The 23,183-nt window shown below is 62.6% G+C and overlaps 1 protein-coding gene across 1 annotated transcript; it reads left to right on the top strand.

The window, feature by feature from the left end:
• The first annotated feature begins 2,958 nt into the window (after window positions 1-2,958).
• Window positions 2,959-22,204, top strand: GRK2 (G protein-coupled receptor kinase 2). The gene is made up of 21 exons (XM_036861662.1): window positions 2,959-3,285; window positions 13,329-13,405; window positions 15,289-15,362; window positions 15,494-15,595; window positions 15,683-15,757; window positions 15,883-15,944; window positions 16,732-16,783; window positions 17,031-17,122; window positions 17,431-17,530; window positions 17,616-17,694; window positions 17,783-17,913; window positions 18,122-18,216; window positions 18,289-18,396; window positions 18,605-18,671; window positions 18,986-19,086; window positions 19,686-19,752; window positions 19,835-19,930; window positions 20,167-20,329; window positions 20,491-20,627; window positions 20,723-20,836; window positions 20,922-22,204. The coding sequence occupies exons 1-21, from the start codon at window positions 3,173-3,175 to the stop codon at window positions 21,084-21,086; spliced, it is 2,070 nt and encodes a 689-aa protein (XP_036717557.1). The 5' UTR covers window positions 2,959-3,172; the 3' UTR covers window positions 21,087-22,204.
• Window positions 22,205-23,183: the final 979 nt, after the last annotated feature.

Genomic DNA, 23,183 nt, shown 5'->3' on the forward strand with positions numbered 1-23,183 from the left:
TCCAGCCAGAGGCTGGCACGGTCTAGGCACCAAAGTTGGTTGAGAACGACTGAAGCCAGCCTGAAAAGGCAAGTTGACAATCGACCTTCCCTCAACCACCAGAGGGCAGCACTACCCAAAAAAAGCCTCCCTAGGCCCGGGCTGGGACCAACCTCTCCCCAGCCCAGGGCTTCCAAGAGCTGCTTTCCAGGGTCCCAGGAATCAGTGAGGGGTGCCTTGGAGACTCTCTCTCTCCCCCCCTCTCTGTCTCTCTGTCTCTCTGTCTCTCTCCCTCCCTCCCTCCCTCCGTCTCTCTCTCCCTCCCTCAACCCCAGCTTCAGGCCTGCCTGGGTTGCCGGTTGGGCAGTGGCTGGGAAGGGCCTTCTGGGCTTTCAGGTGGTGTCGGGGAGGTAGGGCCACCTCCGGGAGCAGGATGGCTGGCTTTTCAGAATTCATGGGGACTCTGGTCTGATGAGTTCTTTGGACAGGATGTTTTAAATAGGAGTGGTTCCAGAAACCCCAGGTGGCCGTAGTTAGAGTGCCGAAGAGTTAGGGAGAGGTGGGAGGAGAGGAAGTTAGAGGCCTTCTGGCGCATCCTTCTGTGCCTCTGGCCGTCTTCTGCCCCGAACTCCATGTGCCACCTTGGGCTGTGGAGCTCATTCACTCAGTCACTCATTCATTCATCAAACACTGACTATACCTTTCTGTGCCAAATCCCATGGTGGGCACTGGGGGCAAGAGGTGAACTGGGAGCTTCAGTTACAGTGGGAGGAGGTAGGAACCCTTTTTCTATACGTTAGCATTTCTAACATCAGGACGCATTTTCCAATGGATGCAAACATTTAATACAGCTTCACACACACACATCCCACCCCTCTGTCAAAAACTTGAAATGATGCATCTTGCAGTTGATGATGTTTTCAAATCAAGGAAGTAGACAGTAAGTGCAGAACTGGAGATGAACAGAATTGGAGGCAGGGGATTGGGGAAGGCTACCTGGAGGAGGTGGGTCTTAATGGATGAGCAAGAGTTAGCCAGGGATGAGGGCACACAGAGTGCTTCCAGACACAGGGCGGAAGAACAAAGGCACAGAGGTAAAAACTGATGGGTAGGCAGGTGGGGGGACCCCAGGCATAGGGGATGGTGGCAACACAGGCCTGAGAGGGGAGCAGGACCCAGTCATCCAAGACCTTGACTTCCAGGTTAAGGAACTTGCTCACCTGATCTGCTTTGGGCAGAGTGGGCCCCCTCTGATTTCCCACTCTCAGCAGCCCCAGAAGGCCGGGAGCACTGCTTCTCAGTGCTAAGCAGGCAGTAACCCTATCAGATCTAGATTTGGGAGAGGCATTTCTGGTCAGGGCCTGCATCAAGGCAGCAGCTGTGGGGATCCTCAGAAGCAGACAGGTTTAAGAAGATTCTTATCTGGAGGCCAGATAAGAGAGTGTGGTGACAGATTAGGGAAGGGGGAGTTGGAGAGCCAAGGATGATGCCTGGAGTTCCGGCTTGAGTATCTGGGTGGATGGTGGTGTCGCCCACTGACGAGGAGACCTCACCATCCTGATGTGCTCTGGTTCCAGGCTCTGCCGAGGCTGATCTCAGAAGGTAGCCTGAGAAGTGCAAAGGGCGGGGGCGGGGCGTGGGGATCCTATGCTTTGCAAAAGGGTTCTGATTACTGGCCCACCAACTGGCATGAGGCTTTGGCTCCATGTGTCCAGGACTGGGAGGGGATCTTGTCACCTTGGAAAGCAGAGAGAGGCTCTCGAGGGCGTGTTGAGTAAGGGGTGCCGATTTGAGATACATGGATCCTCCCCACTGTGGGCTCTCAGCAGAGTATGTTTCCCTTGCCAGGCAGTACAGTGACCCGGGTGCCCTCCCAGGCTGAGAGAGGTTTGAGCCCACTTTGTGGAATCATGATGACTCTTGTCCGGGGCGGGGAGTGGTGTTGGTGCAGGGTCCTTGGTCCTGAGTGGGAGTCCTGGGGGCCTGGATTGGGTCTGGAGCAGGAGGAATGGGGACTGGGACTGGGGTAAGCCTGGAGTCTGACTGCAGTTGTCAGGTCCCGGGTCCATGGCGGCCTGTTAAGGGTTCTAGGTCCAGTCTGGGTCCTGGTTGATGTCCTGGTCCTGGGTCCGCGTCCAGAGTTTTTGGTGTTGGGTCTAGAACCCTGGTCTGGGATTGATGGTCCAAGCCCAGGTCTGGGTCCTGCCCCTAAGTCCAGGGTTTAGAGTCATGGTAGTGGTCTGAGTCTGGGGGTGGAATCAAGGTTGGGGTCAGTAACCAAGATGGGATCAAGGTGGTGGTCTGTGGTTGGGATCAGTGTTTGAAGTCATGGTCCAAAATCTGGATCTGGGGTCCTGTTGCGGGTCGGGGGTCAGTGTCAGGATCTGGGTTTGAAGGGGGTTTGGCCCAGGGTGGTGATCTGAGGTCATGGTCAGAGTCTGAGGTTGTGGTCCAAGGTCTAGGTCTGGGGTCCTGTTTAGAGTCTGGGGTCAGGAATGTTATCCGGGTCTGGAGTCAGGTTTCTGACTCTGTCCAAGGTCAGGGGTCAGGGGTTAGAGCTAGAGTCTGAGATCCAAGTCCCTGGGATCACGTTCTGCAATGGCAGTCTGGGGTCACAGCCATGGTCTGTCGTGGAGTCTGGGATCCGAGTTGTGATCTGAGTTGTGGTCAAGGTCTGGGTCTAGGGTCTTCTGTCCAGGGTCCCTGTCGTGTTCTAAGTCTGGGGTCAGAGTCATGGCTGGGGGTCAGGGTCAGAGAGCCGAGGACCTGGTTGGGGGCTGAGGCGGGGTCTGGGTGCCGCGGGGGTCAGGCTCGGTCCAGCCCGCGCGGCCTCCAGGGGGCGCCGCCGCCCGCCCGCCCGGCCCCTCGCGGGCTCGCTGGCGCTGTGCGCGGCAGGCGGGGTCGGAGGCGGCGGCGGCGGCGGCGGCGGCTCCGGGGCGCGGGCGGCGGCGGCGGCGGCGGCGGCGGCGGCGGCGGCCCGACTGCAGTCCCGGCGGGAGCCGAGCGAGCCGGGGCCGGGCCTGAGCCGGTGCCATGGGGCGGCGCCGCCTGTGAGCCGCGGCGAGCGGAGCCGCGGGCGCCCAGCGGGGCCAGGCAGGCGGCGGCGCCCGAGGCCGACGGAGCGGCCGGGCCGGGCCGAGCGCGCCGAGCGGAGCGGAGCCGAGCGGCGGGAGAGGCCGCCGCCGCCGCCAAGATGGCGGACCTGGAGGCGGTGCTGGCCGATGTGAGCTACCTGATGGCCATGGAGAAGAGCAAGGCCACGCCGGCCGCGCGCGCCAGCAAGAAGATCCTGCTGCCCGAACCCAGGTGAGGCGGGCGCCGGCCCCGGCCCGCCGGCCCCTCGGCCCCGCTCCCCGAGCCCCGACCCCGCAGCCCCAGACCACCCGGGCACTGGCCCCGAGACCCCCTCTGCCCCGCCAGCTCTCCGCGTCCCGCAGCCCTGACCGGACCCCTGCGCCCCAGGCCCTGTGCACCTGAACCCGGAGCGCCCCAACGCCGGGGCTTTCCAGTTGCACTGGCTCCCCGACCCGCTCAGTGCCCCTGCCCTACTCTGCCGCCTTTCCCTTCACACACTCCGCCTGGCCCCCTTCTCCGTCAGCCCGTCGCTCTTGCCTTCTTCCCCAGGGCCCCTGTGCTCCCCTTCCTCCTCCTCCGGGTGTCCCCGGGTCCCGTGGAGTCCCCTCCTCTGCCTGCCCATCTACCTGGCCTGACTATATCGCCCATCCTTTCGCTGCCCCTACTCTCAGCATCCCCGCCTTGGGGTTCCACCACCCCTGCCCCTGGCTCCCCTCGGGTGGACACTTCTGTGAGGTTTGGGGCAGACAAGTCTTCCCGGATCTTCCCCATTCTTCTGGCGGGTCACTGGCCTGGGGTGGGGATTGAGAGTGCTTTGGGGGCCGGGGTAGCGTGGGGAGCAGGGTATGGTGTGCGCCACATCCCTCCGTCCCTCTCCCCTCGAAGCCCTCCTCTGCTGAGGCCCGCCTGTGGTGCCCCGTGGGTGCTGTTTGCCAGGGGACGTCCCAGTACCCCTGCAGCAGCTGGACCACAGCTGCCACCTCTCTGTGAGGTAACTGATATCATTGCACCTGATATCCAAGTTTCAGCTGTTCAGGATTTGGGCACAGGAGTGGACTGGATACGGACAATAGCTGAGGCTGTCCAGCGTTTTACGGCTTCTAGAGTATTTTCCCATTGCCTGAGCCTCACAGCAGCCCATGGGCGGGTAGGTCAGGTGTGGTTTTGTCCCCGTGGAACAGGTGGGGAAGCTGAAGGCCCAGAGGTGAGTGGCCTGCCCAGTGTCACCGGCATCCAGGGTGGTGGCTGGCCACCAGATCGGGGCTTCCGGCTTCTGGTTCCACACTGTGTCCACCACTGTGGTCTGAGCCAGGGGGCCCTGGCCATTCTGCATCTACAGGAGCCATGTGCCCACCACGATCTCTCATGCTGAGTAGTGAGGCCAGCCCCAGAAGCTCCTCCATCCCTGCCTGAGAGTTGCCATGCTGGTTCCCTGCCAGCCCAGGAGCCTGGGCCCGTCCTAGCTCTCTTGGTCTAATCATGTGACTTTGGGCAAGTCCCTTCCCATTTCTGGGCCTCGGTTTTCTCATCTGTGAAATGTGGATGGTGTGAAATGAGGACCGTGACTCTGTGGCACCCTGAGTGTTTGAAGCGGGACCCAAGGCTGCGGCGGTGGGGAGGGGGTGCGGTGCCCACGTCTCTGGTGCCCTCCTCTGTGACCTGTTCTCTGGGTTTCAGATTGACTGAACACCAGGCCTGGGAGAGGAAAATTGGCCTGTGTTTTGAAAAGGCCGTTAGGGCCCTTTTTTTCTAAGAGATTTGCAATCAGATTTCTCAAAACGGGAACCAGACTGACTGTCAGCTGCGGGCTGTCCAGGGAGCGGCGACGACAGAACAAAAATGAGTTCAGAAATGACAAAGCCACGAGGGAGGAAATGGGGGAGTCACCCTCTGGGGCTCACAGCGGCTCTCCTTGGTGGCTGTGGCCTCGAGACCCTCTGGCAGTTTGGACTTCTGCAAAGTATGAGGCGGGGCCTTTTCTGGAACTCTCTGCGTTTGGGTAATCTCGCCCCAGAATGCATTGCTCCTGATGGGGCCCCGCCTTGGGTTGGCGCTGCAGGTGTTAGAACCGTGAGCAACAAGATGTTCCTCTTTTCCTGTCCCCTTTACATCCGTGATATTGATGGTGGTGATAGGAATAATGGTGGAACTTATAATTATTTATTTTTGACCTTTGTCATCTCAGTCGATCCAAAAACCAAACTGTGAGGTTGGCAAGGCCATGCCTTGCATGTAGTAGTTGCTCAAGAAACATCAGGACTGTGTATAGTGTCTGAAACCAGGTGAGCTGTGAGTTTTAGGGGAACACAGCAGGAGACCAGGAGCCAGGTGTCATGGGTTCTCAGGTAGGGTCACCGTCTGGCGGCGCCGCATTGGGCAGATTGCCCACACCTGTGAGATGGACCAGAGGCCCTAGCAGTGACTGTTAGTGAGCTAAGGCCGGGGAGGGGCCTAGGAATCCAGGCCTCCCACCTCGGAGGATATGCCACCCTTTGCTTGATGCTTCGCCCACCCCCTGGGTCAGATGTCTCCTGCCCTGAAGATCATTATGACTGTATCTTACGTCTGCCTGGCACTTCCCAGTTTGCAAAGTGCTTTTTACTCCATTTTATCCTTTTCACGACTGTGGGAAACAGGCATGGCAGGTGGTATTTTCCCACTTAATAGTTGAAGCAACTGAGGCTGGGAGAGGGGAAGAGACTTGGTCACGGAGGCGAGGTGGCACTTGAACTTGGGGTCTCTGGACTCCCAAGTGCTCTGTCCCTGCTATACATCATTTCTTCCACACACCCCTCTGTACCTCTGCTCTCAGCCTGGTCCTTGTTTTGTGGAATGTGCCAGCTGGCACCCCTGGCCCGGAAGCACAAGGGCAGCCCCCGGCACCATCAAGGCCCAGCCCCTCGCCGTCGGCTGGGACAGAGCTGGGCTGCTCTGGTAAAGCTAGTGCACGGAGGAGACGGCTCCACGCCTGGGGTCACGTCTTCCCCTCACCCGCGAGGTCAGGGCCAGGGACGAAGGCCGCGGTTTGTCTATGACAAGGTGCCATTTGGAGTCGTTCCCACCTTGGGGTGGTCCCTCTTGGCAGCCTCCCTGCGGCTGGTGCCCAGGTTGTGGCTTGGCCGGGAACTGGGGCTGGCATCACAGCTCTGACTTCTGAGCGCTGCGGAACAGGAGCTGTTGGGCACAGTGCCACTCTGAGTTGGCACGGGGGCCTTCCCTTCTGTCACCCTATAGAACCCGAGGAAACAGACCCATTTCTCGCGCTTGTCATGGAGAGAGGCAGCTGTGCAGCTGGAATCAGGAGACCGGCTTCTAATCCCACCGCAGTCCCAGCTCACATGGGCCCCAGCACGTCCCTTATGCTGGCCCAGCCTGCCTCCGTTTCCACCTCGGTAAAATGAGGGGCTGCCCTTCACCGGTGAGCTCTCCGCTCCTTCGGCCCTCGGGGTCTGTGGTCTGGGCCTCTCCCTGAACGAGCCGCTGTCTCGCTTTCCCAGCAGCGGCAGCAGTCCTGCAATTAGCGTCATTTGCTTCATGTGACCACGGAGGCCTCGTGTAATTAATCTCTGGGCTCCTGGCGGAGGAGACCGGCCTGGGCGGTCCCAGGAGATGTCCCTGCCCTCCCTGGTGACAGTGGCAGCCCCAGCGGCAGATGTCAGAGCCGGGTGCCTCTTGCAGCCTCCCATTCTCTCGGCTCTTCCTTTCCTGGTCCCTCCCCCACCGTGGATTTCCTCCTTCCTGCCCTTTTCTGGCTTCCCCGTCTCCCAGACCCGCAGCTCTTCCTCCGCTGCTTCTTCGTTCCTGTTAACTCTTTGCTCCCAGGACTTCCTGCCCTTGATTTGTGGAGAGGGAAGAGGTGCAAGGAGTGGTTTTCTCCCTTCCTTCTCCTTCCAGTTCTGCATCACCAGGAGAAACCCTGCTGTTTTCAGCCTTTATCCCTTACCCAGAACTTTCCACTCCAGTAGCAGCGTTCTCCGCCCCCGCCTCCCCCCACAAAACAAGATCCTCTTTTGGGCAGTCATTCCCTCTGGGCCTTTGAAGCCCCCGCGTTCCCCAGGAATGGGTCTCCGGGACATCTTTTCCCATCTGTTCTCCTTTCCAGATCATGGGGTTTCACATTTTTGCCATTAAGTTGCTCGCCCGCCTGCCGTTCCCTCAGTAAAAGGATTTGAAGGGCGCGTGAGCATGACAGGTTGGAATCCGTGTCGGGGAATCTGGGCTCTGTCAACCCAGGAAAAATGTGTCCTATTAATGCACGATTAATTCCTAGTAGTAAACTCCCGGTGACATCAGGTGTAGGCAGGCTCTGCAGCGGTGTTTCCTGCCTGCCCCGGGCACCCAGGGAGGCTCTGCAGGGGGGCCGAGCGCTTGGGAGCCGGTGGGGTCAGGCTGCGTGCACACGGCTGGTGCTTCCAGGATACTACGCTCCCGCCTCAGAACAGACAGCAGAAGCCACGAGCACGTGAGAGTCTTTGAGGAAAGCACAGCCTCCAGCACACCTGCCCTTTGTTCCTGTGGCCCCGAGGGGCCAGTGTCCTCTGCTGGACACATAAGACAGAGTCACACTCGAGTTCTCACTAATCTGTTTCAAACAGGAGGTACTAAAAATGAGGCGTTTGGCTGCAGCCTTTTCTGAAACAATAACCTGCCCTCTCTGCATCGCTGCTAACAGGGAGGGTAGCGTCTCCGCGGGCCAAAGAGCGGGGTTTCAGAAGTGGGTTTTCAGGTGTGAACGTGTTAGCGGCTCTGTTCTCTGAGCGGGGAGTTCTCTGACTCTGGAGGCCATTCTGGGTTTGGGGTCGGGGATAGCCCCCTTTCTGGGAGCTGCAGGGCACGGAGCCCTGGAAGTTGTTCTGGGTTTGTTCTGAGGTGATGGCAGCAGTGAATTGTGGGGGGGGGTAGAAGTCGTGTGTGTGACAAGGCCGCCGGAGTGCCTTTTCCCGCACATCCTGCAAGCTGTCACTTTGTGGCCACCGTGCCCTGGGGAACCTGGGTCGCTGCGGACATTCGTGGTGGGCTCATGTGTGTGGTGCGCCGTGCTGTCATTTTCTCTTCCCTGGCCCGGGACTTGCTCCAGAGTTGGCCGTTTGGGTTGGTCTTTCCCATTTGGTGTGTGGCCCTGTGTTCGAGCTCAGAGGATGTTGTCAGCCCCAAGGAGAGTCATTGAGAAATATTAATAAGAAGCCCCAGGGGACTTCCTTGTGCTGCTGCCACCTCGGTGCCAGGTTTCCTGGAAATGCCACGGAGGAGCGCCCCCGCCGCGGCTGCAGCCTCTGATCTGCTGGCTTAACCGTCGTCGTCTCCCAGAGCGTGACGGTTCCCGGCGTGGCTGCACCAGACCCGCCAGGCCCAGAGTCCCCGGGCCAGCTTGCACCGTCCTGAGGTTTTGTGGCTCTGGCATTCCTGTCACACGGGAGCACAGGGACCATGACCCTTGGCCAGCCAGGTGCCGGCCAAGGCTGCCCCCAGCCTGATGGGCTCCCGCAGCCACTGGCAGTGGGTGGAGGGCAAGGCAGGCAGGGCACGAGTCTGGGGTCCCCTGGGACTCTGCACCCAGCTCTCCGGCAGAGGCTGGGGTAGGCCCTTGCCTGGTGGGAGGCCCTTTCTCGGGGAGGGCTGGACATTTTCTGGCCACTAACTTGGTTGGGACTCAGGGTGAGCTACTCAGCTTCTTCTGGCCTCGATTTCTTCACCATCAAGATGAGCGTTTGCTTCTGACCCTGCGGTCCCGCCCGGTCCATATAAGCTACGGTCTGTGACCCTGAGTGGGTGTCATCTGTGAGGCCCGTGTGCCACAGAGTGAAGGACTTAGCTTTCCCTTTGAACCATGTGGTGCCGGAAGGTGCCGGAAGTCCTCCCCCTCAGCCCTTACCCCCTCCCTGCCGTCCCATCACCCCAGCCCGCGCTCTAGGCTGGGAGGGCGGAAGTGCTCTCTCCCCTGGTGTCAGGCTGGGCCTGCTCCTCGGAGCAGCTGGAGCCAGAGTGAGCAGCCCTGGCTGTCGGGCAACGGGGCCGGGCAGCTCCTGCCAGGGGGCCCTTGCTCCTTTGGCAGGGCAGGTATTGGGCTCTGCCCACTGGGGCCCCCAGGCTGTGCGGCACGAGTGCGTGAGGCTGGTCTGTGAGCAGAGTGGAGTGGCGGCCGCTCAGGCTCGGGGGTGCTCGTGGGCCCAGCCGCGGGGCGGGCTCGCCAGTCAGAGCCCCACCCTCTGAGGACGCGGCAGGTGTGGGGCTGAGACCCGAGCAAGACTGGGGAGCTTCTGATCACGTTCCAGAAGGAGGCGCATGCTGGGGGTTCCGGCAGGAGGACTCCCTTCAGGAGAGGGAGGGAGCTGATGGCCCTCGCAGCAGGGCTGCGTTCTCCTCTTGCTGTGTCCTCTCCGCCTTTTTCAGTGGCCAGCTCAGTGTTGGCCATTCAGCATTTGTTGACATCCTCATTTTACAAGTGGGGAAACTGGACATTTAAAGTCTGTGACTTGGCCTGGCCTCAGGGAGGGAGGTGGGGAGGGCCATTTGGAGCCCAGGCCTGGGTACCCGTCCGACTGCAGCAACAAAGGCCACAGAGGCCGTTCCCCGGAGGGGCTGGGTCCTTCGGGGGCCGGGGGTGGGGCTGGGGCGGGGAGGGTGCAGATACTGGGCTCTCCGGACAACCTGGAGTCCATCTGGGGACCACGTGCTCCTGGATATCAGAGTCGTTGACCTGGGCGGGGACAGGAATGCTGCTCTGGGCCCGCCGCCACTCAGACTCCGCCAGCATCAGGGAGAGGGGGGCGGGAGATGAAGGTGACCCAGCCCAGGAGGCCGCCACCGCCTCCTGTGCCAGCCTGTATTTGCCACCCTGGCGGGAACATCCCCCATAACACACTTCTCTAACCTGCCAGCTCCCTGGGCCCCAGCCCCGTGGGAATGGACAGGAAACCCTAACGTTGCGGCCTTGGGGGCCTCTCCTTCAAGGACTCCGCTGAGTCTGACCTCATGTTGGTTGGGGGGGGAGGTGTTTATTTTATTTAGAAAACATTTTTTTCTTTTTAAGGAAGAAAGTGGAAGTGCTGCGGGCTGGGAAGAATGCTGTGGCCATCCACCCCGTGCAGCCTTCCGAGGGAGGCAGGGTCTGGCCGCTGAGCAGCGCGGAGCCCGGGCCTTTCCTCCGCACCCTGGGCCGAGCGGTGGCAGAGCCCCCAGGAGGGGAGGAGGCCCGCGCCGGCTGCGGAGCCTGGAGAGGAGACACCGGCTCTGCTCTCTCGCGGGCAGGCCCTCTGCGAGCGCGTTTCCCGGCCTTTGCACGTCCAGCCCCCGAGCCCCGCGGCGGGAAGTGGCGGCACTGCTCTGGGCTGGGCATTCCCATCGCGCCACCTTGGCTGAGCTGGCGCCAGTCTTGCTGGTTCAGGGGCAGGGGGCTTCCCAGTGACTCTTGCAGGGGCCACGCCCAGCTGCCCCATGGGGTCATCTGACAGACCGGAGTCACCCTGCCTGTCACCTGCGTCTACCTGTCTGGGCGTTCCCTCTGACCATCCAGCTCCATGGAAGATCGACATTTTGTGATATTTCTTCCCTCTTTATTGCTTTGTCCACCTCCCAGGAGAAATCTGGCCCTCGCAGGGTCCCCGGGCTCCACACCCCTACCTCCCGGCTGCCTGGTCTCCTGACCCTGCTGAGCCTTCACTACCTTGGACTGGGCCCACCCTGCTGTGCTCGACCCGGCACACCCCCCGGCCTGTTTCCCTATCTGAACGGGAGGCCCCAAGCTGTCCCTCGCAGAGCTGGGAGCCCTGAGAGGTCGGCACAGACTGTGCCCCACAGGCTCCCTGGGCTCCCTGTCTCCAGTCCGCAGGCCCCAGGGCGGGGGCTGTGTCTTGCTCAGTGTCACAGATTTTTTAGCTTCTGATGTGTGTGAAGTGCATGAGGGACTTGGGGTCTGGTCTCCTCTCCTGAGTCCCTGGGAGTCCCACGGGGCCAGGGAGATGTGTCCTTGACGGTGGCTGGTGGACGTGAGCAGGTGTGTGGCCCCCAGGAGGGGAGGGTGTGCCAGCGTGGCTGAGGGCCACGTCGCGGCCTTGGGGTCCCTGCGGTTGTGGAGGGCGTCCTCACTTTCCGGGAGGGAACCGGCTCTGCCGTGGTAGTGCAGGGCCACTGGGCCGCTGGCCCTCAGCTGGCGCTCTTCTCTTGTCGGCTGGAGTCACAGGATGGGGACACAGTAGGGCTGTCCAGGTCATCGGCACCCTTCTTCCTGTGGAGACAGTTTTCGGAGGAGGTCACGGCATCTCCGAGCGTCTGGGGGGAGGGGTCACAGCTCCAGGACTGCTCACACTGGCTCTGCCTGCTTCCATGTTGGATTGCGTGGCCCGAATGCGGACAAGGGCCCAGGAGGGCCAGGGTCTGGGCCTCCACCCAGACCACCTGAGAAGGAAAGTGCTGAGCAGGACAGGGCAGGAGTCGCCCCGCCTGCGAGCCCAGGCCAGGGGTTGGGCGGCGTCTGCTGGCTGCACTGGCCCTGCCTGGAGCCTTCTCTCCTCAGGCCCCCTCTCTGATGGGGCCCAGGGCCTCAAGACCCCCAGCTGGCCTCGTCAGCTCTTCTTCTGTCCTTCCATCCATCCATCCAACAGGCGAGCCTGCTCCTGCCCCACCTTGTTTCTTCCCCTCCTTCCCGGCCCAGTGTCATCAGCCACCTGGGCTTCCTCCTGTGCGTGCCCCCAGCAGAGTTTGTCTGCTCCCCCGCCGCCCTGGACTGAGCTTCCCAGGTGTTGTCCGCTGAGCCTCCTCCCTGACCCGTGGCTCATCCCTGGCTGGGTCTTCCCTGCCTGCCCCCATGCCCACCCACCTGCCCTGGGCTTTGTCACCTGGTGACATACTGTTTGCATTTGAGGAACCCAGTGAGGTTCTGCCTTCTCCACACGGCCTCTGCCAATGACCCGGAACATTCTTTCCTGCCTGAGTCTCCTCCAGATGATGGGGCCCCACTCAGGCTTTGTCTCATGCTGTCTAATGTCACAGAACCACCGGCGCAGGACTGGGGGGGCAGGGTTGTATGGCACCGTCCAGTAGGTGATGGGCAGCAGGACCCTGTGCTGGGCTCCGACAGGGGTGCGGGGATACAGAGAGGTGGGCACACAGAGTCCTCTTCATCCGTGGCCTGCTGGCAGCCCCACGTATCCTGAGGTCTGTGGGCATTGCACGGGCTCAGGTGTGACTGCCCAGCACGGCCCTCAGCATGGGCAGCTGAGAGCAATGAGGAGCCCAGGCTAGTGAGGTCCAAATGGGACCACAGCCGGTTGGCAGGGCGGGACTGCAGGTGGCCCAGGAAGGGAGAGGAAGGGACAGCAAGAGGTGACTGAGGCGTGAAGCGTGGCCAGGTGTGGCTTTCCCAGACAGCGCTCGGCGGTGGGGGGAGGTAGCCAGGGGCGGGGAGTGTGGGCTTGGGCTTCCGTGGTCACAACAGCGGCCTCTGCTCCGCTGCCCTCCCAGGCGACCCAGGGGCAGGGGTTTTTACTTCGGGTATCAGGGACACGGGAACTGAGGCTTGGCTTTTTTTTTCAATGTTGGGATATAATTCACATAACATAAAATTCATTATGTTAAAGTGTACAATTCAGTGGATTTTAGTACATTTACTGTGTTGTGCAACCTTCACCACTACCTGATTCCAGAACATTTCCATCACCTTATAAAGAAACCCTGTACCCATTAGAAGTTATTCCCCTTTTCTTCTCCAGCCTGACACTCACTAATCTGCTTTCTGTCTGTAGATTTGCCTGTTCTGGAAGGGTGGTATAAATGGAATCATATAATATGTGGCCTTTTGTGACTTTCTGTTCACTTAGCAGAATACTCTTAGGTTTATCTATACCGTGACGCACACGTACACCAGCACTTCACTCCATTTCCTGGCCAAGTAGTATCCCATTGTCAGGATGGGCCATAGTTTCGTGACCCATCATTAGCTGATGGGTGAGTCCTGGCTTTTGAGGTTTGGCCAAGTTCCTAAAGCCAGACGAGGCAGCGCTGGGACCAGGCTTCTGAGCACCCCCCTGCTGGTCACCCTAGCTTTGGGGGACAGAGCCTTGGTAGGCAGGCACAGGACTGCTCAGGTCCCTCTGGTGTGGCCACGGTCAGGTCCAACAGGGGTGGCTGGCTTCTTGGAGGGAGCGATGACACCCACCAGCAGTGCCCTCCACTCTGGATTCTGGGAGAGGAAGCAGCGACCTTCCAGGGAAGCAGGGCCAGCAGGCCTGCCAGGAGCCTTGGGGGCTCCAGGTCACCGCGGCCCCTGTGTCTTTCAGCATCCGCAGCGTCATGCAGAAGTACCTGGAGGACCGGGGCGAGGTGACCTTCGAGAAGATCTTCTCCCAGAAGCTGGGTGAGTACGGTGGGGACTCTGCCGGCCCTGGGGCTTCTGCCACTTGTCCAGCTGCCCAGGCCGGGGGATGGGGGCAGGAGGACGCCGGGGCCACCTTCCTGCCCCCACCCCAGCCGACTGGGCTGTGCTCCCCTCTCCCAGGAGGTTTGGCCTCCCAACCACCGGGGCAGGGGGCAGGGCAGCCAGCGAGCCCCCCGGTGGCAGCAGGGCGGTGACTTAGTGCCCTCCCAGCCCCTGGCCGTCGGCCCCGGAGCCCCCTGAAGGGGCGGGGCCAGCAGTCTCCCAGGGCCGCCAGGGAAGTTCCTCCTTTGGGGTTTGTTTTTGAGAGTTGCAGCTTCCCCTTGGTGCAGGCACAGCTGCTCGGGGCCGTTGGTAGAACTGACAGGAAGGGGCGGGGCCCTTCCTGTGGCGCCCGCCGGGCTGTGGTCGCCCCCACCCCGCCCCCACGGGCCCTCTTTGTGAGCAGCCTGCTTTGGCCGGCCCCTCCGTTCCTCGTCCTCAGTGCCCGTGTCTTAACAGGCATCGTGGGTCCACCCCACGGACCTGGCACACAGGGAAGGGTGAGGCGGGGCTCAGGGAAGCAGGCTCCGGCCACACACAGCTCCGGAGAACGGGATCTCGGCTTTGAAATGGGAGTGGCCGGGCCTGGCAGGATCGGGCGTTGGAGGTCAGGCTTAGCGAGTCAGTGTGTCGGGAAGCACGCAGTGTGGGTCCCCTGCCTGTGCTCTGTGACCTGGCACATTGCTTCACCTCTCTATGAGTCTCACCTGGGAGCTAGGACTCAGGAGCCCCGCTGCCCAAGACTGTTGGAGGGCCGGGTGAGGCGGTGGCAGTGAAAGCCCCTGGCCCACTGGGAAGCCCTGGTCACAAGTTACTAAAGTCACACTATCGAAAGGCCAGTCTGCCCTTACCAGAAGTGCTGGCCGTGAGCTCTGGCAGAGGTGCCCAGGCAGTGGGGACAGTGCCCCCAAGAGGTGTGGAAAGCCACCCAGCTCGAGCCTGGTCACCCATGTTGGGCTGGAGGGAGTAGAGACCACCCTTCCTTCTGCTTTGCCCTCCAGGGCTGCTCTGGGGCCAGGCTTCCGGCCCCCACCCCTGGGGAGGATGAGGCCTAGCCCACGCACGGCCTCCTGTGAGCCCTTCCTACAGCCCGTCTCACCTCTTCCCTTGCCCAGAGGCCCATGCCCTTTGAGGCCCCCTGCACCAAGGCCACACTCTCTGGCCTGTCCTTCCCAGGACCTGCCACTGGACAGAAGGGCCCTGAGTTCTGCTCATGCTGCCACACACCGCCTGCCTGACAGGTCTCCCTGAGCCTCGGTTTCCCCAGCTGGACCTGCCCTCCCTGTCTGCCTGTTTCTCGTGGCTGCTGTGAGAATCAGCCACATGTCGGAGGGGGGTGTAAGGCCCAGGGAGAGGGACACCCCCCCCGCCCCCCGCCCGGAGGCTGCCTTCCTGCCCCCACGCAGCAGCCCTGGCCTGGGCCGGGTGGATCTCACTGCCCCTGCACAGCCTGACCGGTGGGTGTGTCGCCCTCCTTGAGGAGCTACAGGCCCCAGACTGCAGTGAGAGGGTGGGGGACCTGGGCGCCAGAGTCTACTCCCCACCTCTGCCTCACCAGGGCACCTGTCACTTTCCGGCCACCATCTGAGGAAGCAGATTCTGAGAGGGGTAGAGATGCAGGCGCCCCGACCCCGAATCCAAGAATCTTCGGTTGGCGTCAGCCTCCGAGGCCACCTTGGCCAGCCTCTGCCTGGGGCAGAGATCACCTCTGCCACCTCCTTGGCCAGTTCTGCCCAGGAAGCCCCAAGCCCACCCCACCCTCCATGATGGGCAGGCCCCTGCGGGGTGTGTGGCTCGGCGTGATGCACAATGTTTGCTTTCAGGGTACCTGCTCTTCCGAGACTTCTGCCTGAAGCACCTGGAGGAGGCCAAGCCCTTGGTGGAGTTCTACGAGGGGGTGAGGCTGGGCTAGCCTGGCCATGCTGTGCGTGGAGAAAGGGGCAGGGCTTGGGCTGCTTTCGCTGAATCTGTAAGACACCCCCGCACCCCGCTGGGCCAAAGCTCACCTGCGGGGATCTTGTCCTCTAGATCAAGAAATACGAGAAGCTGGAGACAGAGGAGGAGCGCCTGGCCTGCAGCCGGGAGATCTTTGACACCTACATCATGAAGGAGCTGCTGGCCTGCTCACACGTGAGTGCCCGGGCCCGCGTGCCGGCGCGGGCGTGGGGACGGGAGGGGCGGACCCGTGGAGAATGAATACACCTCTCTCTTCCCCAGCCCTTCTCGAAAAGTGCCATCGAGCACGTCCAGGGCCATCTGGTGAGGAAGCAGGTGCCTCCGGATCTCTTCCAGGTGTGTGCTGGGCTTTTCCCCGCTGCCGCCCAGCCCAGCCGGAGTCCCCCTTGGGCAGCACACGTCCCGGAGCCTGCTCGGCTCCCGCTCTGGCTCAGCCACCAACCTCCCGCTTCCTCCTTTAGCCATACATCGAAGAGATCTGTCAGAACCTCCGAGGAGATGTGTTCCAGAAATTCATTGAGAGGTGAGAAGCGGGGTGTGAGCGGCAGCAGAAAGTGGGGAAGAGGCGCTCTGAGAAGGGGTGTGGATGGCGCGGAGGAGAGAAGCCAGCCTGCTTGAGTCCCCAGCGCGCGGGCCCCTGGGGCTGTCTACACGCCAGCGCGGGCAATCCTAAGAGGTCACCTCTCTGACACTCCCGCCCCATCCTTCTCAGCACCAGGCACCTCCAAGCCTGTCCAGGGAGGGTCGAAAGGGAGCGAGGGACCACCCATGCGTCTTCCCTCCCATGGACTGTCTAGCCCCTCGCTGGGCCCGTTGGGGTTGAGAAGCATCAGGCCGGTGGTAGGGATGGGCACGAGAGGACACACTGCCCACCCCGCTGCCCACTGTGGCCTTCACGGTGCGTGGGAGTTGTAGGGAGATTTCAGCTCCGTGCAAGGAACAGCTTTCTCAATGTCCCAGCTGCCTCGTCGTGGAGTGGGGGCTCCACAGGGAGTGAGTGGTGTGTCACTGGAAGTATGCAAGCAGGGACGGGCTGAGCACTGTTGTGGATGTGGTAGCGGGAAGTCGGGGTCAGACTGGAAGACCTCACCCCTAAGCTTATCTCATCCCAGCAGGAACCTGCAGACAGACAGCAGCGCCAGCATTGGTGGGGCTGGGGGCAGCTCGGGCTGGCAGTCTTCCTGGGCAACCCCAGAAGAGGACACTGAGGCTCGGGAGCCCAGGGAATGGTAGTGGGTGAGGCCGGCTCACCCCAGCATCATTTCACTCACTTCCTAAGGCTCAACTGAGCCTGGTTTCTTCTCTCGCAGCGATAAATTCACACGATTTTGCCAGTGGAAGAATGTGGAGCTCAACATCCATGTGAGTGGGCTGGGTGGGCGTGGAGAGCCCTCTCCCTGCTGCTCCTCCCCAGGGACCCGGGCCCCAGGGCTGGGCCAGGGCTGGGGAGGCCAGGGGAGTCGACCCTTCAACCCCCAGGGGGTGGCTGTGGGGTTGGTGCAGGAGCCCAGCGGGGACAGCTCAAGGCAGGGAAGCACATGGCGACGGTGGCCCCAGGGCGGGGCCCAGGCAGCCTGCAGTGACCCCGTTGCTGCCGCCGTCCCCGCAGCTGACCATGAACGACTTCAGCGTGCACCGCATCATCGGGCGAGGGGGCTTCGGCGAGGTCTACGGGTGCCGGAAGGCCGACACGGGCAAGATGTGAGCACTTGGTGGCGTGCCTGAGGGAGAGGAGGGCCACAGGGGGTGCCCTGAAGGCAGGTGGCGGGGCCTGAATGGGCAGGTGTCCGCAGAGGGCCACACACGGTTCTTGCTCTGGTACCCGCCATGGCCCCTGGAGCCCCGGCCCGCCAGCACTTCTGCCCTCTCTCTGTCTCTGTGTCATACGCTTGTCGTGGTGTCTAGTCTTCCCCACAAGGGCCCTGAGGACTGCCCGCCCCACCTCGCCCCTGGGGCCCTGCACTGCAGGTACCAGCGGACCGCCTGACCAACCAGCCCCTCCCCCGCAGGTATGCCATGAAGTGTCTGGACAAGAAGCGCATCAAGATGAAGCAAGGGGAGACGCTGGCCCTGAACGAGCGCATCATGCTCTCCCTCGTCAGCACCGGGGTGAGCGGGCAGCTGGCCTCCAGCTCAGCCTCTGGCTCCGAACCTGGCACAGCCTCTGCTGACCTCCTCTTCCACCCCTTCCTAGGACTGCCCGTTCATCGTCTGCATGTCGTACGCGTTCCACACGCCAGACAAGCTCAGCTTCATCCTGGATCTCATGAACGGTGGGTGCCCGGCCTGGCCCCAGGTGGATCTCGGGGCTGGGGGCCGGGGTGGGAGCTGAGCACCCCCCTGATCGGCTGCTTCCCTCAGGCGGGGACCTGCACTACCACCTGTCCCAGCACGGGGTCTTCTCCGAGGCCGACATGCGCTTCTACGCGGCCGAGATCATCCTGGGCCTGGAGCACATGCACAACCGCTTTGTCGTCTACCGGGACCTGAAGGTGAGGCGCCCCTCCCTCCTCCCAGCACGGCTGCCCCCGTTCCCAAGACAGGCCCGGCCTGGCTCCTCGCCTCCGCGCCCCCGACCCAGGGCCCTGTCCCTGGACACCCATACCCTCTAGAGCAAAGACAGCGCCCCAGCTGGCGTCTTGCCTGGCTGGGCCCTGTCCTGAGCTGCTCGGGGGACGGCTCACTGGGCTTCCTCCACAGCCGGCCAACATCCTGCTGGACGAGCATGGCCACGTGCGCATCTCAGACCTGGGCCTGGCCTGCGACTTTTCCAAGAAGAAGCCCCACGCCAGCGTGTGAGTGCCCCAGCCCCCTCTCCCTTCCCGCACCCTCCACCGGACCCACTCACGGCCTCCTCGCTCCCACAGGGGCACCCACGGGTACATGGCCCCCGAGGTTCTGCAGAAGGGCGTGGCCTACGACAGCAGCGCCGACTGGTTCTCGCTGGGCTGCATGCTCTTCAAGCTGCTGCGAGGGTGAGTGGGCCATCCCAGGGCGGGTGGGACAGGACAGAGACAGGCTCTTCCCCAGGCCAGGAAGGAGGCGGCGGGGGGTAGGGGGCCCACTGCTGCCCGGGCGTTAGGGGTGGCACCATCCCTGGCTTTGGCAAGGATCGTTCATGCTGCCTGCCTCAGTTTCCCCATTCCCGTCCTCTGACCTTGGACTTCGGCCTTTCTTGCCCAGGCATAGCCCTTTCCGGCAGCACAAGACCAAAGACAAGCATGAGATCGACAGAATGACGTTGACCATGGTGCGTGGAGGGTCCCAGCCCGGGGAGGCTGGGCGGAGTCCATGGGTGGCCACAGTGAGGCTGGGGTCTCCTGCGGGCATCAGGGTCTCACCGGCCAGCAGCCATCTCCAGCTGCTTAACCCCACTCTGGCCTCCTTCCCTTAGGCTCTCCTCTCTCTGTCGTCAGAGCAGACATGCCTGCTAGGGGCCAATTAGGAAGCTCTCCCTCTGCTGGGGGCCTGGACCCTCCCGCCCCTGCCCCAAGCAGCCTCAGGAGCCCCAGAGCTGGGATGGGGCCCGGGCCTCTGCCAACGTCCCCCACCTCCTCCCTGCAGGCTGTGGAGCTGCCCGACTCCTTCTCCCCCGAGCTCCGCTCCTTGCTGGAGGGGCTGCTACAGAGGGACGTCAACAGGAGGCTAGGCTGCCTGGGCCGAGGGTGAGTGCCTGAGACCAGGGCCATTGTCCCAGGCCTTCCCTCCCTGCTGGGCCCTGGGTGGTGTCCACGCTGTTGTGTCCAGGCCTCTGCAGTGGGCTGCTGGGCCAGTTTGCCCGAGCCTCTGCCTGTGCCCCTAAGAAGACAAGGCCTGTGTCCTATCACTGGAGCCTCCTCCATGGTCCCAGCCTCCTTTGAAGAGTTCACAAGCTGAGGCGTGGCCAGCCCTGCCCAGTGTTCTCAGGGGGCGGGCTGCCTGCCGTGCAGCTGCTGGAGGTGGGTGTGGACCAGCTTCCCGAGGGGCCTTGTAACACAGATGATGAGGACAGGAGCTTTTTATGTTTATTAAACATTTACTAAGCGCTGGGCATGATGTTGCAAGATTCACAATATTAAAACTCACGCCAGCCCTACGATGTGGGAACTGCTGTTCTCCCCATTTTAGAGATGGGGAAACCGGCTGAGGTTTAGGGAACTTGCCCAAGGTCGCAGAGCCAGAGAGTGGCTGAACCAGGAGTTAACCTGGGCCACCTGCCCCACAGCCCAGGCTTCGCCCCCCGGCCTGGGTGGTGCCGAGCCCCGATGACCCGCTCTCCCTGCAGGGCCCAGGAAGTGAAGGAGAGCCCCTTCTTCCGTTCCCTGGACTGGCAGATGGTCTTCCTGCAGAAGGTAACAGCCTGGAGGCCGGGGCCGGGTGGGGCCCTCTGTAGCCCCCGCCCCGTGCTGATGGTCAGCCCCTGTTCTGCTGCAGTACCCTCCCCCGCTAATGCCCCCACGAGGGGAGGTGAATGCGGCAGATGCCTTCGACATTGGCTCCTTTGATGAGGAGGACACAAAAGGAATCAAGGTACTGGGCCTTGCCTGGCCTCTCAGCCCTGAGCTCTGAGCCCAGCCCGCTGGCATCCTCCTCCCTCCTCTGCCCCGTGAGACCCCACGCCAGCCCCGTCTGCCTGTTGGGCCTCAGGCTTCTCCTCCCCAAACATCCTTGGAGGCGGCGGTGGGACCAGACCCCCCTGCCCTGGGGCCCTGCGGCCAGGCAGGCCTGTGGCTGATGGATGTCTCTTCCCTGTCCCTGCGGTGAAGTTACTGGACAGCGACCAGGAGCTCTACCGCAACTTCCCCCTCACCATCTCGGAGCGGTGGCAGCAGGAGGTGGCAGAGACTGTCTTCGACACCATCAACGTTGAGACGGACCGGCTGGAGGCCCGCAAGAAAACCAAAAACAAGCAGCTGGGCCACGAGGAAGGTGAGGGTCGGCGGCTGCCGTGGGCGCCCAGTGCCTGCTTTAAAGATCGGAAACAGGCTCAGGTTTCAGCCAAGGTCACAGCCAGAGAGCAGCCGACCCAGGATTCAAACCCGGGCGGAGCGGGCCCGGCTGAGTCCCCCTCTCTTACTCTCTTGCATCAGACTACGCCCTGGGCAAGGACTGCATCATGCACGGCTACATGTCCAAGATGGGCAACCCCTTCCTGACCCAGTGGCAGCGGCGGTACTTCTACCTGTTCCCCAACCGGCTCGAGTGGCGGGGCGAGGGCGAGGCCCCGGTAAGGAGCGGGCCGGGGCCGGGGCCGGGAGCCCCTGGGGTTGGCGGCTGGCGGGGCCTGTCCCGCGCCCTCACCGCCCGCTCCCCGCCCTGCAGCAGAGCCTGCTGACCATGGAGGAGATCCAGTCGGTGGAGGAGACACAGATCAAGGAGCGAAAGTGCCTCCTTCTCAAGATCCGCGGCGGCAAGCAGTTCGTCCTGCAGTGCGATGTGAGTGGGGGCCCGGGCGGTGGGCGGGGGCGGGGACAGAGCGGCCTTCGGGGGCCCCCCCTGACAGACCTCGGGGTGTGTGCAGAGCGACCCCGAGCTGGTGCAGTGGAAGAAGGAGCTGCGTGACGCCTACCGCGAGGCCCAGCAGCTGGTGCAGCGGGTGCCCAAGATGAAGAACAAGCCGCGCTCGCCCGTCGTGGAGCTGAGCAAGGTGCCGCTGGTGCAGCGCGGCAGCGCCAACGGCCTCTGACCTGCTGCCGCCACCCGCCCGGCCGCCCTCCTGCCCGCCCGCCTTTTATAAACCTCTAATTTATTTTGTTGAATTTTTATTATTTGTTTTCCCGCCAAGCGGAAAAGTTTTTATTTTGTAATTATTGTGATTTCCTGTGGCCCCAGCCTGGCCCAGCCCCCAGGGAGGGGCCCGCTTGCCTTGGCTCCCGCTGCCGCCCACCCAGCCACCCTCGGCCCCGCCCCCAGGGGCCACCCACCCCCGGTGTCCTCCTGTGCAGGGAGAGCAGCCGCCCCCAGCGGCCCTCCTGCCCCTTCCCCAGGGATGGTGCCACGTGGAGTTGGGCCACCTCCAGCTCTGTGCCCACAGCCCAGCTGGGTGGCCCGGCGTTCCCCAGCCCAGGGGAGGCCACAGGGCAGGGATGCTACTTGAATTTTCCCACCGCGGCCCCTCCTGTCACAGGGACACAGCCCTGCACTGACGTGCCCTCCAGCTAGTCGGTAGACAAGGGAGCCCGTTGTCTCCCTGACCCCAGGGCCTCCCACGTGACTTAGGCTCCTGCACCCTTTCTTGGGAAGAGTCCCCCGTTCCCACCTTCCCTGGACACCACGGGGCTTGGCCAGGAGGTGGCGTTGGCAGCGGCTGCTGCTGCCCTCACCGAAGCCCCCTCTTCTTCCCACCCCAAGCGCCCAGGCTCAGGGACCACAGAAAGGCACCTGTGGATTGTGCCACACTGGCCTCGCCTGGCCCCGAGCCCCCTTTCCCTGGGCTGGGCAGGGCCTCTTCTGCCCAGGACCACAGGGGGCCGGCCTGGGCTGGCCGGGCAGCACAGTGAGAGGGGGCCGGGTGGGGCAGCCCTCCCCACGCCAGGCCGCTCCGTGCGCGCCCCCGGCCGTCCAGCCCCCGAGCCCCGTGTCCCGTCAGTGCCACTGCCCACAGGGCGCCACCTCGCCCGCAGCATGCCCCCTCATGCCAGTCGCTGCCGTGTGTGGTGTCGCGCCCTCTCCCCTGGGGCTGGGTCAGCGGGCCCTCCCCTCCCATCTACTCACCCCCCGGGGCGTTTCTTTGCCGATTTTTGAATGTGATTTTAAAGAGTGAAAAATGATATACGCGTTTTTATAAAAAATGGTGCCTGACTCCTTGGCTGTGTCAGACTCTTTTGTGCCCGACGGTCATTTTCAGTCTCCACGGGGCTGGGGCCTGAGGAGAGAGGGTCTTGGTGGTGCCAGATCCCCTCCACCTCCACGGCAGGCACCCACAGCCAGCCCAGGCCCAAGCACCCCGGGGTGGGGAGGGGCTCCCACTCCACCCCTCCCGCCCTGCGGGAGCAGAGAGGGTCTTCCGCCCACTGCCAGGGAAGCAGGAGGAGGTGCCTGCCGTTTGGTGCTTGGTGTCATGTTTGGACTGACCGAGCCCACCTGGCCCTCCAGGACCCATGCCGAGGACACCCCTGTGGACAGATGAGCACCTCTGCCCTTGGGGCCACACCGCAGGCTCTGGCCTTAGTCGTCTCTGGCTTTGGTTTCACCTCTGGCCTTGCTGTGCAGCCTCCAGTAGAGGTCCCTGAAGCCTGAGGGATAGCCCAGCACCAGGCCTCACGTACCCAGAGGCTCTGTTCAACTTTCTCTTCCCCAAGTCCCTGCCATCCGGGCCCCCATGGGTGATGTTGCTGCTGCCCGCTCCTTGCAGGACTCTGCTGGCAAGGACTCGGCTCCACGGAGTCTCTGAGGAAATGGCTTTTGAGCTGGGCCTCCAGCATTGGGGTGGAGGAGGTGGGGATGCATTTCCGATGCAGGGAAGGGCCCGGCAGTCAGGAGTGGCTCAGGTTGGCGGGAGCACTATGGGAAGGAGCTAGGCCTGGGAGGCCCTGAATGCCAGGCTGAACCCACCCCAGAGCCCAGGGGCACTTAGTGACTGCACGACGAAGATGGGAATGGAGATGGAGTCTGAACCTGGATAGGCTCTGGGGAGTCCTTGAAGGCTCTGGGCAGGGGCTGGGTGATGAGAGCTGGCTGTAGAACAAGTTGCTTGTTACCACGTGCAGGATGTGTGGAAGGAGGTGAAGGACAGGAGGCAGGGAGACTGGTGAAGGCACTGATTCTGTCCAGGGAAGAGATG

This window comes from Balaenoptera musculus, chromosome 8 (assembly GCF_009873245.2).
Source record: "Balaenoptera musculus isolate JJ_BM4_2016_0621 chromosome 8, mBalMus1.pri.v3, whole genome shotgun sequence".
Lineage (NCBI taxonomy): Eukaryota > Metazoa > Chordata > Mammalia > Artiodactyla > Balaenopteridae > Balaenoptera > Balaenoptera musculus.

What these genes read in the sequence shown, in the direction of transcription:
- GRK2 (XM_036861662.1), top strand. Translation starts at nt 3,173, where the DNA reads ATGGCGGACCTGGAGGCGGTGCTGGCCGATGTGAGCTACCTGATGGCC. An exon ending in ATCCTGCTGCCCGAACCCAG is followed by an intron (nt 3,286 to 13,328) that starts GTGAGGCGGGCG and finishes TGTGTCTTTCAG; the next exon opens with CATCCGCAGCGTCATGCAGA. An exon ending in AAGAAGCCCCACGCCAGCGT is followed by an intron (nt 18,217 to 18,288) that starts GTGAGTGCCCCA and finishes TCGCTCCCACAG; the next exon opens with GGGCACCCACGGGTACATGG.